Below are 18907 nucleotides of genomic sequence, written 5' to 3'. Positions count from 1 at the left end.
CTCCTCTCTCCCCCTCTCTCCTTTCCTCATCTCCTCCTCTCCTTCCCTCTCTCCTCTCCCCCTCTCTCCTTTCCTCATCTCCTTCTATCACTCCTCTTCTCATCTCCTTCCTCTCTCCTCTCTCTCCCCCCTCTCCTTTCCTCATCTCCTTCTATCACTCCTCTCTCATCTCCTTCCCTCTCTCCTCTCTCCCCCTCTCTCCTTTCCTCATCTCCTGCTATCACTCCTCTTCTCATCTCCTTCCCTCTCTCCCCCCTCTCTCCTTTCCTCATCTCCTTCTATCACTCCTCTTCTCTTCTCCTTCCCTCTCTCCTCTCTCCCCCCCTCTCCTTTCCTCCTCTCCTATCACTCCTCTTTTCATCTCCTTCCCTCTCTCCTCCCCCCCCTCTCCTTTCCTCATCTCCTTCTATCACTCCTCTTCTCATCTCCTCTTCTCATCTCCTTCCCTCTCTCCTCCCCCCCTCTCCTTTTCTCATCTCCTTCTATCACTCCTCTTCCTCTTCTCATCTCCTTCCCTCACTCCCCCCTCTCCTTTCCTCATCTCCTTCTATCACTCCTCTTCCCATCTCCTTCCTCACTCCTCTCCCCCCCTCTCCTTTTATCACTCCTCTTCTCATCTCCTTCCCTCTCTCCTCTCCCCCCTCTCTCCTTTCCTCATCTCCTTCTATCACTCCTCTTCTCATCTCCTTCCCTCTCTCCTCTCCCCCCCTCTCCTTTCCTCATCTCCTATCACTCCTCTTCTCATCTCCTTCACTCTCTTCTCATTTCCTTCCCTCTCTTGTAATTCCTCCCCCTCTCCCATCTCATCTCCTTCCATTGTCCTTGTCTTCTCTTCATTTCATTCCTTCTCTCCTCTCCTTCTCTGCCCTCATTTCCTTTCCTCACCCCTCTCTCCTCTCATCTCCTTCCCTCTCCTTTCCTCATCTCCTTCTATCACTCCTCTTCTCATCTCCTTGCCTCTCTCCTCTCCCCCCCCCCCCCCTCCTCACCTGGGACCACCAGGCTCTGGACCTGTGCGGGGATCTGCAGCTGTGCGTTGGCCTCGGAGGCCAGGCTGAGGCGGCCCCCCTTGCCGATGCGGTCGCACAGCAGGGCGATGTGCTTCTTGAGGCGGGCGGTGTCCCGGGCAGGCCCAGCACCGGGCCCCCCGTCTGGGCCAGGGAGGTGGCCTGGTCCTTGGAGCTCCGCGACAGGCAGGTTCGCAGGAGGTGGGACACCGAGGCGTCGCAGCTCTCCTCCCAACCCTGAGGAGAGAGGAGGAGAGAAGAGGAGAGGAGGAGAGAGGGGAAGAAGAGAGAGGAGAGGGAGTTACAATGTGCAAAAGGTTCACTTGGATCTTGATGGTTTCATTTTGTACTTGACATTTGTGTGAATAAAACACATTGAAAAAAGGTGAATTGAAAGCAGAGAGAGGGGTGACGGAAGGTGGGGAGGGGGAGGAAGGAGATGAGAAGAGAAGAACAGGAGGCAGGAGAGGGAGGAAAGGAGGTGGAGGAAGGAGGAAGAGGCAGAGAGGAGAGGAGGAGAGAGAGGACAGGGAGTTATAATGTGCACATGTTGACTTTTGGGTTTGATGGTTTAATCTTGTTTTTGACATTTATTTGGATAAAATACATTGAGAAGGGAGGGAGGAGGAGGAAGAGGAGGAAGGAGAGGAGGAGAGAGAGGAGAGGGAGAAATAATGTAAAGTACAAATGTTGACATTTAATTTTGATGTGTGGATGATGTTCCTGACATTTATTTCAAGAAAACAATAAAAATCAATGAAACACGATCAAAAAGTTTAATTAAGAGAGAGACGCACGCACACACTCACTCACACACACACACACACACACTCTGGCTCTCCCTCTCACACACAGACACACACACACAGATAATAAAGAGCAATGAGGAGATGAGAAGCATGTCTGTTGTCATTCTCTCTCTGCCGTCTCTGTCTGAGAATAGAGAGATATCTGGTCTGGACATCTCTGCTCACACACACACACACACACACACACACAAACACACACACACACACCTACCTACTCCCACTCAAACCCCCTGAACCCATAACCCATCCCTCTGCCACAGGATGGTTCGGCCTGGGGGGAGGGGGTGGAGGAGAGAGGGGTGGGGGGGGGTGTTGATGACAGGTACCAACCCCCCTTTCCACCCCCCGCCCCCCGCCTGCCGCCATGCTGATAGGCCCCTAATGAGCCATAATGACAGGTAATCAGCCCTGTAACGATGATGACAGAGAGACACAGACAGAGACAGACAGAGAGGGAGAGAGGGAAAGAGGGAGAGAGATAGAGAGAGAGAGAGAGAGAGAGAGAGAGAGATGGGAGATCCAAGGTCAAGGAGATGAGATGATGACAGAGAGGAAGGCAGACATTAGAGAGGCAGCGACAAAAACGAAGAGACGAGGCTGAAGGACAAGCAGAGATAAGAAGGGAGGAAAGAGAAGAGAGTGGAGGGAAAAAAATGAGAGAAAATGAGAGAGGAGGAGGAGGAGGAGGAGGAGAGGGAAGGCGGTGAGATGGGAGGTGGGTGACATATCCTTACCACAATGCCTCACCAGGTTATCAAATGCTTCTAAGAAAGGCGTTCTAAACATAACAGCAGGTTTCTGGGGAAACCTGGCACGCCCACACACACACACACACACACGCACACACACACACACACACACACACACACATTCCACACGCTGTGGAAGATAATTAAATGTCCCTAAACCTAAACTCCAGCCATTCATTCCCCTAAACTAGAAGAAAGGGAGCAAAGAAAAGATGGAGTGAAACAGGTTTGGAACGAGGCCAGAGTGATAAATTATGAGATGAAGTTCCCACTGATGCAGAAACAAGAGAGACGAGCTGGTTTTAGCGAACGTTCACTACGGTCCGAACGCTCATTACAGTTTCAAGGCAGAAGAGTTTGCGTTTGTCAATGTTCAATACTGTTTCATGAGTCAAGAGTTGCTGTTAGTGAACATCCACTACTGTTTCAAGAGACAACATGTTGTGTTAGTGAACGTTCACTACTAAAGTTCATTAGTGAACGTTCACTTGTTTTGAGAGAATATTGTTTCGAGAGAAGAGTTTTAGTTAGTGAACGTTCAATACTGTTTCAAGAGAGAAGAGTCTCTTAGTGAACGTTCATTACCGTTTCCAGAGAGAAAAGTTTGTATTAGTAAATGTTCACTAGTTTACTACTGTTTCAAGAGAGAAGAGATTGTTAGTGAACACTCACTACTGTTTCAGGAGTGAAGAGTTCACTGGTTTGGTAGTGAACTACTGTTTCAAGAGAGACTGATAGCATACATCTCTAGATGCTCCTGAACACATCAGTGATGTAACCAGGGGTCATGGGGTGTTTCGGGTCTTCCAACATCAGACAGACAGACCCAGCCATGGTTGATCAGAGCACAGCTTGTGTTCAGGTGGCATTAGCTCCTCCCCATGGACCTCCTCTCCTGATCCAGAGCCATCTCCAGGCTTTCTCTGCTGCCTCTGTGATGCTCTTGATGTTCTCTTCTCCTCCCCTCTCCGGTGATGCCCAGTTCGCTCAAGGCTTTGTAGAGTGATTGCCCCGTTTAACCTGTAAGGCCAACCTCAAAGGGCATGCACCTCACCTTCCAGCCCTGCTTACAGCAGTTGATGTCGAGATCGTCATATTTGGCCCTCTTCCTCTGGGCTTCCTCCAGACGGTCCTCCCACGGCACTGTCAGCTCCAAAAGGAAGATGCTCTTGGTTGCCTCTGAGACCAGGAGGATGTCTGGCCTCAGGGTGGTGGTGGCAATGTGACGTGGGAACTTCAGCTGCTTCTCCAGGTCCACAGAGAGCTGCCAGTCCTGAACAGTTGCCAAGATTCCTGATGGCGTCCTGGCTCCTGCTTGTGGCTGATACAGCCTTCATGAAGGTGATGGTCTGAGTGGTGGGGCGTGCTTGTCTGTAGCTGTTGATGATTGTTTGAGAAAAGTTTGTATTGGTAAATATTCATTTGTTCAATGTTGTTTCAGGAGAGGGGAGTGTGTTAGAGAACTCTCACTATTGTTTCAAGAGAGAAGCGTTTATCAATGAATGTTCAGTTTCCATCAGTGAACATTCATTAGTTCGTGTTAGTGCATGTTAACTACTGTTTCAAGAGATAAGAGTTTGTGTTACTGAACTCTGTCTTGTCTATCAAGACAGAAGAGTTTGTATTCGTGCAGTGGTTCACAACCTGGGGGTAAGACGTGTTTTGTTCATAAGCTTTGTGATAAATGCCTTTTTTCAGCCTCTAAGCTTCTTCTGATAATCATGCTTCACCTGAAAAAGGGAAAAATAAAACCACTGCTGGTGTCAAAGGTCCCCGTTCTGCATGTTTATGCCGGCAACACAGGGTCATGAGTAGGGATCGCTTTGTTTTGGGAGGTCAAGAGCTGAAAAGGTTGAGAACCACAACAATCATGGACGTGGTCCTGGTATGTCTGTTCTGACACAAGACTGATGAACAGGTGAAGGTTCCAGAAAGGTCAGCTTTGTTGTTTTGAGTTGACAGAATTTTAGATAAAGTGGCAGAGCGGGTGAGAGGGTGGCCCTTGTGGTTAGAGAAACTGTCCTTTAACCAAAGGGTCATGGGGTTGATCCCTGCAACAGTGAGTGTCCATCAACAGCTACTTGCCCTGTCCAAACGTCTTAGAGAATGGGTGTGATCACACCCACAGCTCATTTTCTTTGGTCCAAGCCATAGTTGAAAAGCTGACTTCGCTGCATATTCGGTGTGAACACACCCCAAGACACTGAACCTGTACTGCTTACTATTGGTGACCTAGGAATTGAAGCTTCAATTCTACTGTTGTACTCATTGCATGTTGCTCTGGATAAGAGCTAAATTATTAAATGTTAAATTGTACTGCTGGTTATTAGTCTGTGTCTGTATGTTATAGATTGATTATTTTCTGTCTATTGGAACAGTTTCATGACTGCTGCACTAAGTCACTGGACAACAGCGTCAGCTAAATGCCTTGAATGTAAATGGTAAATATACTGTAAATGATTAAAAGCACATTTGCCATTAAGTGCTGGAAGTCTCCTTGCCTTCCAACAGCAGAGGCTGTGGAAACATCTATAGACTGTCAGGAACATTAAGTTAGACAAGGGGGAAATCCCAGGTGTGATTGCTACATTACTAGATGATCGTGGAGAAAATGGCCCCGGGCCTAGTACAGATCCTTGGGGGACTCCCAAAGAGACGGCCAAAGGTTCAGACAGCAATCCCTCAGTCCTGACATCCTCAGCGTGACTGGGAAAGTCATTTGAGAAGCCGGAGTTACGACTCTGTGAGTACAATGTCGTCCAGTCAGTCTCCAGGGGTAAAATCATCCACACAATCACATCCCTTGACTAAATCCATAAATGTCTTTATGAAAAATATATATATCAGAAAGGCTGGATTCAGTTTGGTTTAGCACTGTAACAGTTACAATTATGACCATCATTTCTTTAACTGTGCAACTTATGAGTGTAATCAACTTTAAATATGACCAATTACTATAAATGCTTGCTCGCTGACTATCACAAGCCCTGATATGGTACAAAGAAGCCTGTGATTTGAATTGAAAGGAACAGCAAGTAAAGATAAATACTCAGTTTCATTCCAAAATGCTGTATATCCATTCCGAAAAAATAAATAAAACAAATAAAAAAAACCCCAAATAAAACATATTTTAAGCATGTTAATTTGTAAGTAAGTTAATTGAGTAAGTGTTACACTTTTCAAATGGTGGATATCTTATTTTGGCATGAAAGTCTTTCCATACAGTATAAATATATAGTGTTAAATCCTCCATATAGTTTATGGACAAACTGACCAGCAATAGAGAGATGGAACCACATGGAGAAGAGGAAGTATGGGGGATGGATGGATGGATGGAGGGGGGGAGTACACCCAGAAAAAGGAGGGTTATTTGGTTCTATATTTATTTGGTTTATATTCAACTAAAACGACTCAAAGATCCCTCTGATTTGAAAAACAAACAACAAAGAACCCAGTGAGTTTCATAAAAAAAAAAAAGAAAATCCTTCAGTACTACAGATTTGGAGGATTTCATGCGTTCTAAAAAGGTTCATTACAGCACCATAAATATTCTATGCAGAACCATTTGAGCATGGTAGAGAACCTGTTTAAACAGGTTCTTTACAGCATCATCAGGGGTTCTGCTGTGGAACAACCCTTTTTGTTAAGAGGGTAGGAAGTCAGTGTGAGGCGGTATGGCTGTACGGTGGATTCTGGTAATGTAAACGCCAGTGTGTGTGTGTGTGTGTGTGTGTGTGTGTGTGAGAATGTGGGGGTCATGCAAGAATAGCAGGCAGACAGACAGCGTCAGCAACTCTATTCAAGACCTGAGTGACAGATGGAAAGAGAGAGAGAGAGAGAGAGAGAGAGAGAAACAAGAGTCAGGGAATAGACAGAGAGAGAGAAAGGAGAAAGGGAAAACAAGAGGAAAGGAGGAAGGGGAAAGAACAGAGGAGAGAGAAAGAGAGAGGGAAAGTGAGACTGAGTAGGAGAGGGAGAGAGAGATATAAAGATAAAGAGCGAGAGTGAGAGAGGAAGGAGAAATGAGAAAGAAGAGGGAGTGAGAGGAGGAGGAGGGGGAGGTGGAAGAGGAAGAGGGAAAGTGAGGGGAGTGAGAGGAAAGGACGTTGGAAAAAGGAGGACAGAGAGAGGAGGAGCAAGAGGAGAAGTGAGGGAGGAGAAGGCAGAGGAAAAGGAAGAGGAGTGACAGAAAAGGAGGAAGGAGGAGAACGAGGAGAAGGAAGATGAGGAGGACTGAGATATGGAGGGGGAGGACGAGTGAGAGGAGAAAGTAAGGTGGAGAAAAGGAGGAAGAAGAGGAGGGGAGGAGGAAGAGGAGGAGGCATAAGAGATGGAGGGAGGATGAGGAGGAGTGAGAGGAGAGAGACAGTTGGAGAAAATGAGGAGGAGGACAGAGAGAGGAGATGTGAGGGAGGAGGGGGAGGAAGGGCAGCATGAGGAGTGAGAGGGGAGAAAGAATGCAAAAAGAAGATGAAGAATGAGAGAAAGAAGAGGAAGAGGAAGGAAAGAGGAGGAGGAGGAGGAATTAAACGCTTCGTCAGTTATCAGGGACTCCTCCTCCCTCTGTCCACTAACTCTCTTCTTCTCTCCTTTCTATCTCTCCAACCTCCTCCTCCTCCTCCTCCTCTCTCCCTCTTATTCTAAATATTTCATCTTTCTCTTGGGTAAAGAATGCAGAGAGTATATAGCTTCTGTCAGAGGAATATCTCATGTCTGAATCACAAAGTCAACTTTCCTGAAGAAGAAGAAGAAACCCTCGCCTTGTCTTCTGACTGGCAGCTCGGCATTTTTGAAATTCTTTAGGAAATTCTTTGCACTTTGGACTTCAGCAAGTTGATAATATAATCTATTCTAATGTGACGGATGACATGTAGGTCTCCAGACTTTTTGTACTTAATGCAAGCCATGATGATGAGTGTCTCTTTTTATGTGTGTGTGGGTGTGTGTTGAGGGCATGCATCAGTGAGTGTGTGTGTGTGTGTGTGTGTGTGTGTGTGACACTGGTGTGTGAGGGAGAGAGAAAAGACAGAGGGAAGAGGATTATTGTATTATCTACATTTCCTGTCTTTACTGCTCCTGGCCAATAGGATTTCCCTGTATGGATAATAATTCACTTTGGTCCCTGACCTTATAGTTAAGCAATAAGCCATGAGAGGCCCTGCTTCACAGCGACTTTAGCTTCATTTCTTGCCTAAGAACACCTTTAACTGTTCCAGCATCACTGTAACTCCCAGCCTCAGCTTCAAGTGTTGATCAATCATACTGCTACTGATATTTCTGAATTGGATAGTTGATATTTTGTGCTGATATTCATTAAATTTGACCATTTTCATACCAAGTAAATTAAAAAAACATTACAAGCGTTCCCAGCATTTTATTCTTGTCCGTGGCTTTCAGTGGAAAAGATTTAGACCACAAGACACTAAAACTCATGTGGAATCCAATCAAATCAGTTCAGACAACCAGTGTAGTATTGATCAATTCTACAATAACATCTAATCAATCAAACTGCACAGCATTTTCCACCGAGCAATATTGTTTATGAACAGTAGCTATACAAAGTGGTTGCTAAGTGACACATAAATAGAGGTATGAGTGGTGAGTTTTGGTTAGTGCATTAATATTTAAATGAACTGTTCTGTGGTGAAAGGTGTGTGTTTATTGGACATCTTCCAGTGTGACTCAGCCAATCAGAACTGAGGATGGCAACTCTCAATTTCATACATCATATAATATCAATTCAATTCAACTGAGTTACAACAGTGATATGCTTCTCTCCTCTGCTCCTGTTATCGCTCCTTCCTTCCCTCTCCTCCTCTTGCTGTCTGATGGGGTGTGTGTGTGTGTGTGTACGTATGTGTGTGTGTGTGTGTGTGTGTCGGGGAGGTGGGGGGTCAGTCAGGGTCAGTGGATGCAGCTCTATAGACTGAAGTGGCCTCCTCTTAACCAGTCTCCTCCCTCAGACACTTAGAGAAGGAGAAGCAGGGAGGAGGCTGCTGGGTATTAGATAGAGAGGAAGAGGAGGAGGAGGAGGAGGAATGGAGTCTATAATCCCTCCTCCTTCATGGCTGTTGACCACTAATAGGCAGAGGAATGGATGGACTGCATTTAGCTCTCAGATCAGAGATGACCATACAGGTATGAATGGATGAATGAATGGAGGAGTGGATGGATATATGGATGAAGGAGTGGATGGATATATGGATGAAGGAGTGGATGGATATATGGATGGAGGAGTGGATGGATATATGGATGAATGAATGAAGCACAAACAAACAAACGAATGAATGCAAGATTGAGTGAGTGAATTATTTAATGGATTGATGGATAGATGGATGGATGATAAATTAATAAATGCAAGGGTAAATGGATGAATAAATGAATGGATACGAATGAATGAGTTCATGAATGAATGGATGATGTATAGATGAATGAATTAATTCAATAACGGATGGATGATGGTAGATAGTGAAGGGATGGATGAATGGAGGATGGGGGAATGAATGGATGGATGAATGGACAGTTAGAGTGACAGATAGATGAATAAATGAATGGATGTATGGATGAATGAGTGAATACCTCAATGGACTGATGCTTGGATAGAGGAATTAACCAACAAATTAAATCCTTACAAGTCACTTGAAACACTTTACTGCCTCTTCACCTCCATCTCCCCTCCCTCCGCCTCCCTCCCTCCCTCTAATCCCTCCATCCTTCTCACTGGGTTTATCCCGCTGAAAGGAAACTCTCTGGGAGACCTGGACCTCCACTCACCTGGAGTGACCTCACCTGCAGGGTCGTCAGAGAGGTCAGAGGTCAAGAGGAGCAGGCATGTCCACTCCAACGCCTCAAGGATTCACTTACAAGATACAACTAATTGTTTCAAGGCGCGGCTCCACGGGTGAAAATGGTGTTTTTGGATGGACTGGTCAATTTTGAGATAATGCTTCTATAACTATTATAGTTTCATAAAATATATAGAAGAAAACATCAAAAACAGCTATAAATAACTCATATGGTTTTACATCAGCCGTGTCAAGTAAGACAAACACAACTTTAGGTTTAAAAAATGAAAGTGATGTAAAATACTGTTTTTTACAACTGAACCTGTAGATTATGGCCACTAACTCTGACCTTCTGCTTCTCTTCTTCCCTCCATCTTTTGTCATTTCTATTTTTGGGGTGTTTTACATGGAGAATCTGAGACATGTAGAGAGAATTTTGCAAATACTTTTTAGAAAAAAAAGTAAATAATAATAATAATAATAATAATTCCAATAGATAATTTCTCGCTTTCTTGAAGAGAAAAATGCTGTGGATAAATGTGTCCTCCCTCTCTATGTGTCATAGCTCTATATCTGAGTGTGAGTGTGTTTTCTGAAAATAGCTCGTCAGTCCACATGTTTGTCTTAATGTTGTGGACGTGACCCTGATTACTGCTAATTCACTTAATGCCATTAATCCCATTTAAAACACACACACACACACACACACACACACACACACACACACACACACACACACACACAAATACACAGTCCCCTGAGGCTCATCAACTAACCCTCTCAACCTATTTCTGTCTACCATTCGTGTGTGTGTGTGTACTGTAATAGATAGGTCTTTTATGTACTGCTGTTTGTAAAGACACAGATGTTGGTGTGTGTGCTGTGGTGTGTTTGTGTGTGTGTGTGTGTGTGTGTGTGTGTGGGTGTACAGAGTGACACAAGGCTATCAGAGGAGGCTGGAAATAGACTTAGTGGTAATGAGAGGGTCAAGGGATTGATCAGAGCGATGGAAAAACTAACACACACACGCACACACACACACACACACACACACTCTCTGTGGGGTGAGAAATCTGTCGTGGTCTGACTGCAGCAAATGGAGGAGCTCTGTCAACACCGCTGTTTATATGGTACTGAGTCCCCTGACACACACACTCACACACACACACACACACACACACACAGCTCAAAGTCATCTCTGAGTCAGAGGCTGATTAAAGAGCCCTATGTCATCCAGTCTTATTGTGACCTTGGACCTCTTGGTCTACTGTGTGTGTTTCTGTGTGTGTGTGCCTACTTTTCACACACACACACACACACACACACACACACACACACACACACACACACACACAAGCTCTAATGCTTAAATCAAAACAGGGACCCCAGAACACACACTCAGCACGGAGCTGACAGGTGAGTGCTGAGTGGCTGAGGGTGTGTGTGTGTGAGTGTGTGTGTGTGTGTGTGTGTTCCTGGGGGAGCAGAGGTACTTAATGTGTTTTAGAGTTTTCAGAGTGTATGTATAAGCCTGGCTGTGTTTACTGAGTGGGCTGCAGATGGATGGACAGACACTGACATGCTAATGGCCCCCTCTCTTTCTGTGTGTGTGTGTGTGTGTGTGTGTGTGTACCAGCTGTGGCGTGTCCTGCAGCAGCGGCAGCAGCGTGGCCTCCAGGATGGCGGTCTGGTCGGAGGTCAGGCCCTGCCACAGCGACAGCAGCAGCACCAGCAGGTGGGTGGCGCTCCGCAGCCGGACGAACGCCTCCTCCAGCGACGCCCGGTTCTCCTCCGCCGCCTCCGCCAGCGCCATCACCTGGTGTGGAGGGAGGGGGGGAGGGAGGGAGGGGGGGGGGGGAGAGACAGGCTGTGAGTATCACTCCTAAACAACACACATCAATGTGTTCAGGTGGAAACAAGGCAGCTCTAATTTCACCAGTTTGTCATTCTTCTACTTAAATTGATGGACTCAATGGTTTCTCTATGAGTTTGACAGCTTTAAAACCCTTTAAACCTTTCAGAAAGCAACGGGGCTGATGGGAAATGTAGTCTTAATGTGGAGAAACACTAGAACTAACAATACTACTGGTGTGCGATAGAGGAGAACAAACATCTCATTTGTGTAAAGGAATTATACACTATCACAATTAGATTTAGATTTGATATATATTGATGAGTTAAAATGCTACATGTAGCACCTTTGATTAAAAACATGCACGGTGTGACAGTTTGACTTTCTGTGTTCTCCTTTATTATTTTTTTATTATTTTGTTAGGGGTGCCAGCCAGGTCTCTCTCCTGGCATTTAAGATTGGTCAGTCGGGTTTTGTTTCGTTTGTAGTTTTTTTTTTTTTTTTTATGTTTAAATCAAACCTCACAAAAGGATGTACACCAATCAAAATGTACACCCTACACATCAAATGACCCTACTCAACCCAACAAGAACAACACAAACACAAAATATTAGTGCAGAGCCAAAATATTCATATATTTAAAGACTTTCACAAAAAAATCCCACAGTCTCGAAGTCCACAAAACAAAAAATAATCCAACTCAAAATTCCACTACGTCATCAACCTTAAAATAAAACTGAAATTTCAGTCAGTATTTTGCAGATATGAGGTTTTCATCACCATTTTGTTATATGAGACATTACAAAACAAGATATAACTGGGTGTTCAATTGGTTTTTTTTTGCCATGAAAACTGAAATAGTTAAACTGTATGAATATTAATGTAACGATTCTGAACAACACCTGCAGATCTCAACCTCTTCCACCTGCAGCACACCCAAAACAAAGTGACACCTACTCCTGACTCCTCGCTGCAGCCATGAAACATGCAGCTTGGTGATCTTTCAACCATATTAATATTCCCTTTACAGGCCATTTTAATGATTAATTATTACAACAAAGACTGCACATGTTCCCTATTTCACAAGAACAAGGCATTTATCACCAAGACTACAAACAGAACACATTCCTATATTGGAGTTATAGTATCTAACGTGATGAATCATCTCCTGGCTCTCTGGGCCCGTCTCTCTGATGGAGAACCATTGCTCTACAACACAACCATTCTTCCCAAGTGAATCTGAGCGTCAGCTCCACAACCTGTGTAAACAGTTTTATGAGCATCGAGTCCTCAGCTCCTTCATCACTGCCACAGTCCGCTCTGTAACAAGGCTGATTTACTCTCATCTCTGTTAGTCTGAATTCACACTGAACAACTTCATCACTAAATGTTGATTAAAGAACTTATGTGTTCACTGGAGACCAATATACAAGACTGGGTTCACTTCAACTCCAATTTCAAAGTTTTTCTTTTTCATACTTTGGAACTTAAAGTTTCCACAGCCATTTATATGTAGAGTGAGTCTCATGACCTTTGGGCCCCAGAAAGCTGTTACACCCCTATTGTATTGATTAAAAAACACACGGTGCTCCACTGAGACATTCCTGAGGAACGCATTGTTGGGAGGAACCTACAGGGCCTGTAAGATTAGATAACCATGATGGACTTATTCATACCAGTTGAAAGGAAAATTCCATCCTCGGATTCTATAATACTTTCAGGTATCATCTGTCTGTGATGATTAACAGATTCCAGAAGTTATTTTGTGCTCAAGTGTTGTAATTTTCCTTTTTGTTGAACCCACTTTTCCTCAACCTGCCTCATCTATAGCTAGTTAGTGATTTCCTACATTTCCCAGAATGACATGCGACAACCCCCAGAAAATGGGGTGAACTTGTATTCAATTAAAGACAGACGTATAGGCATCACTTGTTAGCTAGCTAGCCGACTAGTTTGTGAAGACCGGAGAGTGTCTGTGATCGTGGCCACGCCCCTTCCTCAAAACCCAGCCTGTCTCTCTGCTGCATTGCATTTTGGTCTCTCTCCTGCTCCTGTGGGTGGAGAAATTGGTCTCTCTCCTCTTCTACGATGGATCTCTCCCTGTATGATTGTTGAACGTCTCTTGGTGCAAAATGGCAGCTCTAGAAAGAAGCCCTCGCTCTTTGATTCTGAGGGACTGACACCAAAACCTGACGATGTTTTACATCCTGAAACATTTTCAAAATATATCAAACTCCACTGTAGCTGCTGGAGATATATGGAGGTGACGTCACCTCATCTACGATTGGCCGGTTATCCACCAAGAAGAAAAATACACCAAACTCCTAAATGGACCCAGAAAGGAGATGTACATCACCTTTTCCCTTGGTTCATTTTGCTATGCTACGCTTTCTTTATCAGATGTCAACATCCGTCTCCCTCTACCCATAATCCCTTGCGTTTTTGGGTTGTTTCCTGTACCGCACCGCAGTTCTCTTGTTGTCTCTAGAGGACCGAGACTCTCGTACCCCTTTTTCCACCAACATGGAACGGGTTCCTTTCTGGTTCGCGCACCTAATTTTGAACCGTTCGGAGCATTTCGACCAAAAATAAATTGGTTCGGAACCTGAAAAGCTGGTTCCCAGCTGGAACCAAAAAAATAGCAGGTTTTCAAGTGCAAACCGTGATGACATCAGTGGGCGTGTCATATTCTACAGGTTGGAAAGAGAGGATGGAAATAGTCATCTACGTCTTCTTATCATTAATAGTTGGTCCATGCTTGTTTTTTGGATAAAAACAAATATCTGTAATAACAGAACAAAAGCTGGCAGGTAATCAATGCGATCCGCCATCTGGCTACTACTGTTTACTTCCGGTGAGCATTGTGCAACGCCCTCCGTTGATGGCGCATCCTTGATCACAACGGTTCCGCTCAAAACTGGTGGAAACGCGGGCCGGTTCACTAGATAGCACCAAGGTTCCAAGAATCCTGAACGGAACCGGTTCAAGAACCAGAGCTAATTTGGTGGGAAAGGGGTCTCGGTGCCGTTACTTGGTGCCACCATCGTTCTCACAGAGTAAACGCTCCAGAGTTCAGACACACTGCTGGGTGTGAAGGTTCCTGAGCCGTGAGGTCTGACTGCCTCCTCTAACGCTGGCTGGCTTCCACTCAGAAACTGCAGCAATTCACAAACCTATCACATGTTTCGCATCATTTTTTGTTTTTCCAAAAGTAACTAGAAACTACTGGGTTCAGATACATGTAGTGTAGTAAAAAAAAAGGAGGATATTTGTTTTGAAATGGAGAGGGACAAAAGTATAAAGTACTTCTACTGAATTAATACTGAATTCCACAGTTTAGCAGTGTGTAAAGTGTAGGTGACAGAGGACACAGGAGTCATGAGGTGTGGTCCGGGAGACAAACTTTGACCTCCAGCCAGGGGTCAATCCCTCCATCCCTCCATCATTCCGACGGATGAGAGGAGCGGCGCGAACGAGCGATGACAGAGCGAGACGGATGGAGAGACGAGGACAACAAGAAAGGACAAGCCGGACAAAGAGAGGGAGGGAAACGGGAGACGAGGGGAGGAGGAGGAGGAGAAACGGGAGAGAAACAGAGAGAGTAAAGAGAGAGTAAAGAGAGAGAGAGAGAGGAGGTGAAAGCAGATCTGGGGCTAATGGAAGTGTGTGTGTTGAGATAAATGAGTGATCTGCAGGAGCGCCAACGTACGCCAGCGTTTTGTTTGACAAATGGATTCAGCGTTCGCCATTCGATACTGGGAAAACAGAGATGGAGAAGGCTGTAAGGTCTGTGTGTGAGTGTGTGTGTGTGTGTGTGTGTGTGTGTATGTGTGTGTGTGTGTGTGTGTGTGTGAAGGGTTAAGCAGTGATTGCCAAAGTAAGCCGTATTGGTTTGTGTAACGCTATACTACAAACATATAGGTACAAGAGAGCGAGTGCCTCATCTCACACTCACACGCAAGGATGTACACACACACACACACACACACACACACACACAGAGATAAAACCCCAATCCACTTTCCCCCTCTTTCTCTCTCTCCTTGTTTCCGTGGTAACCCCAAAAAGTCCCCTGCTCTCAGTCATGGCTGAGGTCACCCACGGGCGCCATGTCACTCACACACACCTTTAAACACACACACACACACACACACACACACACACTCAAGCCTTACCATCCCAAACACACATAATCCTCACCGCCTACAATACACACACTAACCTCAGAACTCCCAATACATGCATTCTTTACTAAACACACACACACACACACACACCAAGCCCCGACACACACTCACACACACACACACATAAAACCTCATGTCCCCAACGACCCCACACACACAACCTCTACTACCTGACACACACACACACACAAAAACCACGGAACTTCCAATACATGAATGCTTGAATCCCCATACACCACCGCTGCCATGCAACACACACTCACACACTTTCCTCAACCCCCTCAACACACACACGACCCCAATCACCCAACCCCCCTCGGGTCTTTGAAAGTGTGTGTGTGTGTGTGTGTGTATGTGTGTGTGTGTGTATTGATAAAAGGCTCCAGGTCCAGTGAAGGGCTCCATTGTTGGCAGCAGCTCGGCTCCATACACACTCTGATTGATGCCAGCTGAGAGAACACAAAGACACATTTAGCCCGGACACACACACACACACACACACACACACACACACACACAGACCCAGGTACAAGAATATGCACATATGCAGACATAGGTATGCACATGGCCTGGCACACACACACACATACACACACACACACACACACACATATACGCAAAGACAAGCATGCACAAGTACTGAAGCATATACACACACACACACACACACACACACATATGCACAAGCACATACAAGAAGGCACAAACACATACAGATATGAACACACTCACAGGAGGAAATAGACACACACACACTCACAGACGTAGACGCACCATGGTATGAACAGACACACACACACACACACACACACACACACAAAAAGACAGGAACATACTCACGCCTTCAAAAAGAAGAAAGACACACACACACACACACACACACACACACACACACACACACATACACACACACACTCTGACCAGGGCAGCTGACCTGCTGCTGACCTCAAACGACCTGCAGTAGAAGCTGCTGGGGTCGCGACCCGGCGGAGTGTGGAATAAAGTTTTAAACGGCACTTTATTGAAAACACATAAAGGGACATTCCACTGTATCACACACACACTGAGTGAAAGAAAAGTCAGCTGAAGAGGAGTGTTTTAGTCCGGTATCGAAACAGCGATGAAGAAGGCAACAGCACAGCGTCCCCCATCGAGGGACACAGCCCCCCCCCCCCCCTCTGTAATTATTATGTCATCTCTAATGGTAGCGCCCCCCTTGGGCCAATCAGCACACTACCTACACTGCCCTTTTGGATTTTTCTATATGGGAAGAACGAGAAGAAAAGTCAAAGAGAGAGTTGCCGAGCATAAATATGCTATCCGAATCGGAAATGAAGACTATCCAGTGGCAAAGCACTATAAGCAGCACCATGACTCAGACTCACTTAGGGCAGCAGGTATAGAGGCCAGAGAAGTGACTAAGAGGGGAGGAGACAGGTTGAAAAAGCTGCTGCAAAGGGAATCTTCTTGGATCTTCAACCTGAGAGCCATCAAGAATCCAGCCTTATTAATGAAGAACTTGATTTTGTCCCTTATCTGTAACTTTGAATATATATACGCTCTCTCTCTCTCTCTCTCTCTCTCTCTCTGTGACTGGCCTTTTGGGGTATGCAGATTATAAACAATTTTCTTCAGTTTATCTTCAGTTTAGATGGAATTTTTCCTAAGGATTTTTCAGATATTTTGAATAACGGTTGTGATTGAATAGTTTTTGTGAACTGCAGCTCTATTTGCTTTATACACTTTAACAGATGAGTGTCAGTGAATATCCACCCACTTTTCTGCTACTGATTGAGCCACACCTGGTGCCAATTTTGTTATCATTAGGCAGCTCTATATAAGCAAGCCCTTCTACTTGGCTCTGTATGCCCTGATGAAGACTGTATGGTTGAAACGCGTTGGCACAGCCTGTACAATAAAGGCTTTTTAACTTTTTCAGCAAAGAAGTGTGCCTTGGAATTTTTTTGGAGGATCAGCCATCCCAGCCACTAGAGATGAGCTGTATTTCCTTCTCTGTCTATTGAGACCAAAGCGCAGTGTTGACATGCGTCATTTCCCTCAAAGTCTGATCATCGGTGTCTGATATAATTCTGTGTGAAAGACGAACAAACGAATGGAGACTGATCCATAGACCCAACAGAGCTGAGAGTCAGAAAAAACATAAAATGTCTTTTTTTCTCCAAACAGCCAAACAGCTTGTGCAACATAATCCACTTGTTTTGTAGCCAAACGAATGCCGACTTTGGCATTGCACTGTCAGTGGGGAAAACCTAGGAGACAATGAGGTGAATTTCGGAGACTTTTGGATCCACAGCAATCATTTGGCTACAAAACACTTGGATCACTCGTGACATGTAGTGTTATTTTTTTTTCTGCTCGCTCGTGTCTTTTCAACATCACTGTCAGTTCATGTTGGTCTGGGAAATGGGTCACATCCTAGAATAGATAGGAAAAGTCCAAACATATCGGATATGATATGATGCAATTTGGAATTAAGCATGAAGGCCTGCAGTGTGAACGGAACCTAAATATACTCCCTCTCTTTTTTTAATCTCTCTCTCTCTCTCTCTGATCTCCACTGCCTCTCCATCCATCCCAGACCCAGAACCAAACAGACAGCCAAGACTCAATATTATTCCTGGAGTAACAAAACTACACACACACACGCACACACACACACACACATAAACAAACAGAAATGTTTGTATATACAGGCATAATGCACAGAGATATGTATACATGTGTACAAAAGCCACAAGAAAAGCATGGGCAAGCACAAACAAACGCCACGGACAAACAATTATCTATGGAAACACATGAATGAGTACACACACACACACACACACACACACAAACTATGTGGCTGTGGTCTGAGTAATTTTAGCCGATGGACTGAAGGAGGTCCACAAGTCAACAAGCACTTTGTACAACAACCAATCAGAAACCAGAACAGCCTGAACATTTTGAGAAGAAAGGGGGAATACCGCAGTAACATACAAAAATATTCTCCCAGGATTACCTTCACTGCTGTCTCCCATAACCAGAAACATTGTGAAAACAAAAGTTGCACTCAATTAAATGAATAATGATAATACTGTTGTAATACAATAATCAATAACCAGGCCCAGTTAGTTTTAGCTGAAAATGTTTGAGTCTTAGAACTACTGCACATACAGCAGTTTAGCATACATAGCATAACACTTTAGCATAACATTATACACATGGATGATTTTGGTGTCCATGTTCTCATCATTTAATAGCCAAGTTGACCAATCTTCCACAAATTCTGTGTATTCCATTAAGTGTGGCTGCAGTGAAGGCAAAAGGACCTGGGTATGTGTTACTAAAATCAGTGTAATTCCTCTTTAAATGAGCTCAGATGTCAGCAGAGACAGTGAAGCTCGCTGTGTGAATATGAGCCAGAATAATAAATGAGTTCCTGTCAGACGTGTGTGGATGTCAGCAGGAGTCAACATGGCTGGAAGTGGAAGAATGAAACAAAATGATTGGCTGCCAGG

General features: G+C 44.8%; 1 protein-coding gene across 1 annotated transcript in view; it reads right to left on the bottom strand.

Moving 5' to 3' along the window:
• Positions 1-989: 989 nt before the first annotated feature.
• bbs9 (Bardet-Biedl syndrome 9) overlaps positions 990-18907 on the bottom strand; it is a gene marked incomplete at both ends in the record, with an annotated part of 48267 nt that continues 30349 nt past the window's right edge. Inside the window, 3 exon segments of the mRNA XM_071537682.1 lie at positions 990-1124; positions 1127-1244; positions 10984-11166. Of these exon segments, the coding sequence (XP_071393783.1) occupies positions 990-1124; positions 1127-1244; positions 10984-11166 (436 nt within the window).

This window comes from Centroberyx affinis, unplaced genomic scaffold (genome assembly GCF_046629955.1).
Source record: "Centroberyx affinis isolate AG114_WGS23_722 - 3 ecotype Tasmania unplaced genomic scaffold, CSIRO-AGI_Caff_v1 ptg003105l_1, whole genome shotgun sequence".
NCBI lineage: Eukaryota > Metazoa > Chordata > Actinopteri > Beryciformes > Berycidae > Centroberyx > Centroberyx affinis.
This window is presented reverse-complemented; position numbering and strand designations above follow the sequence as displayed.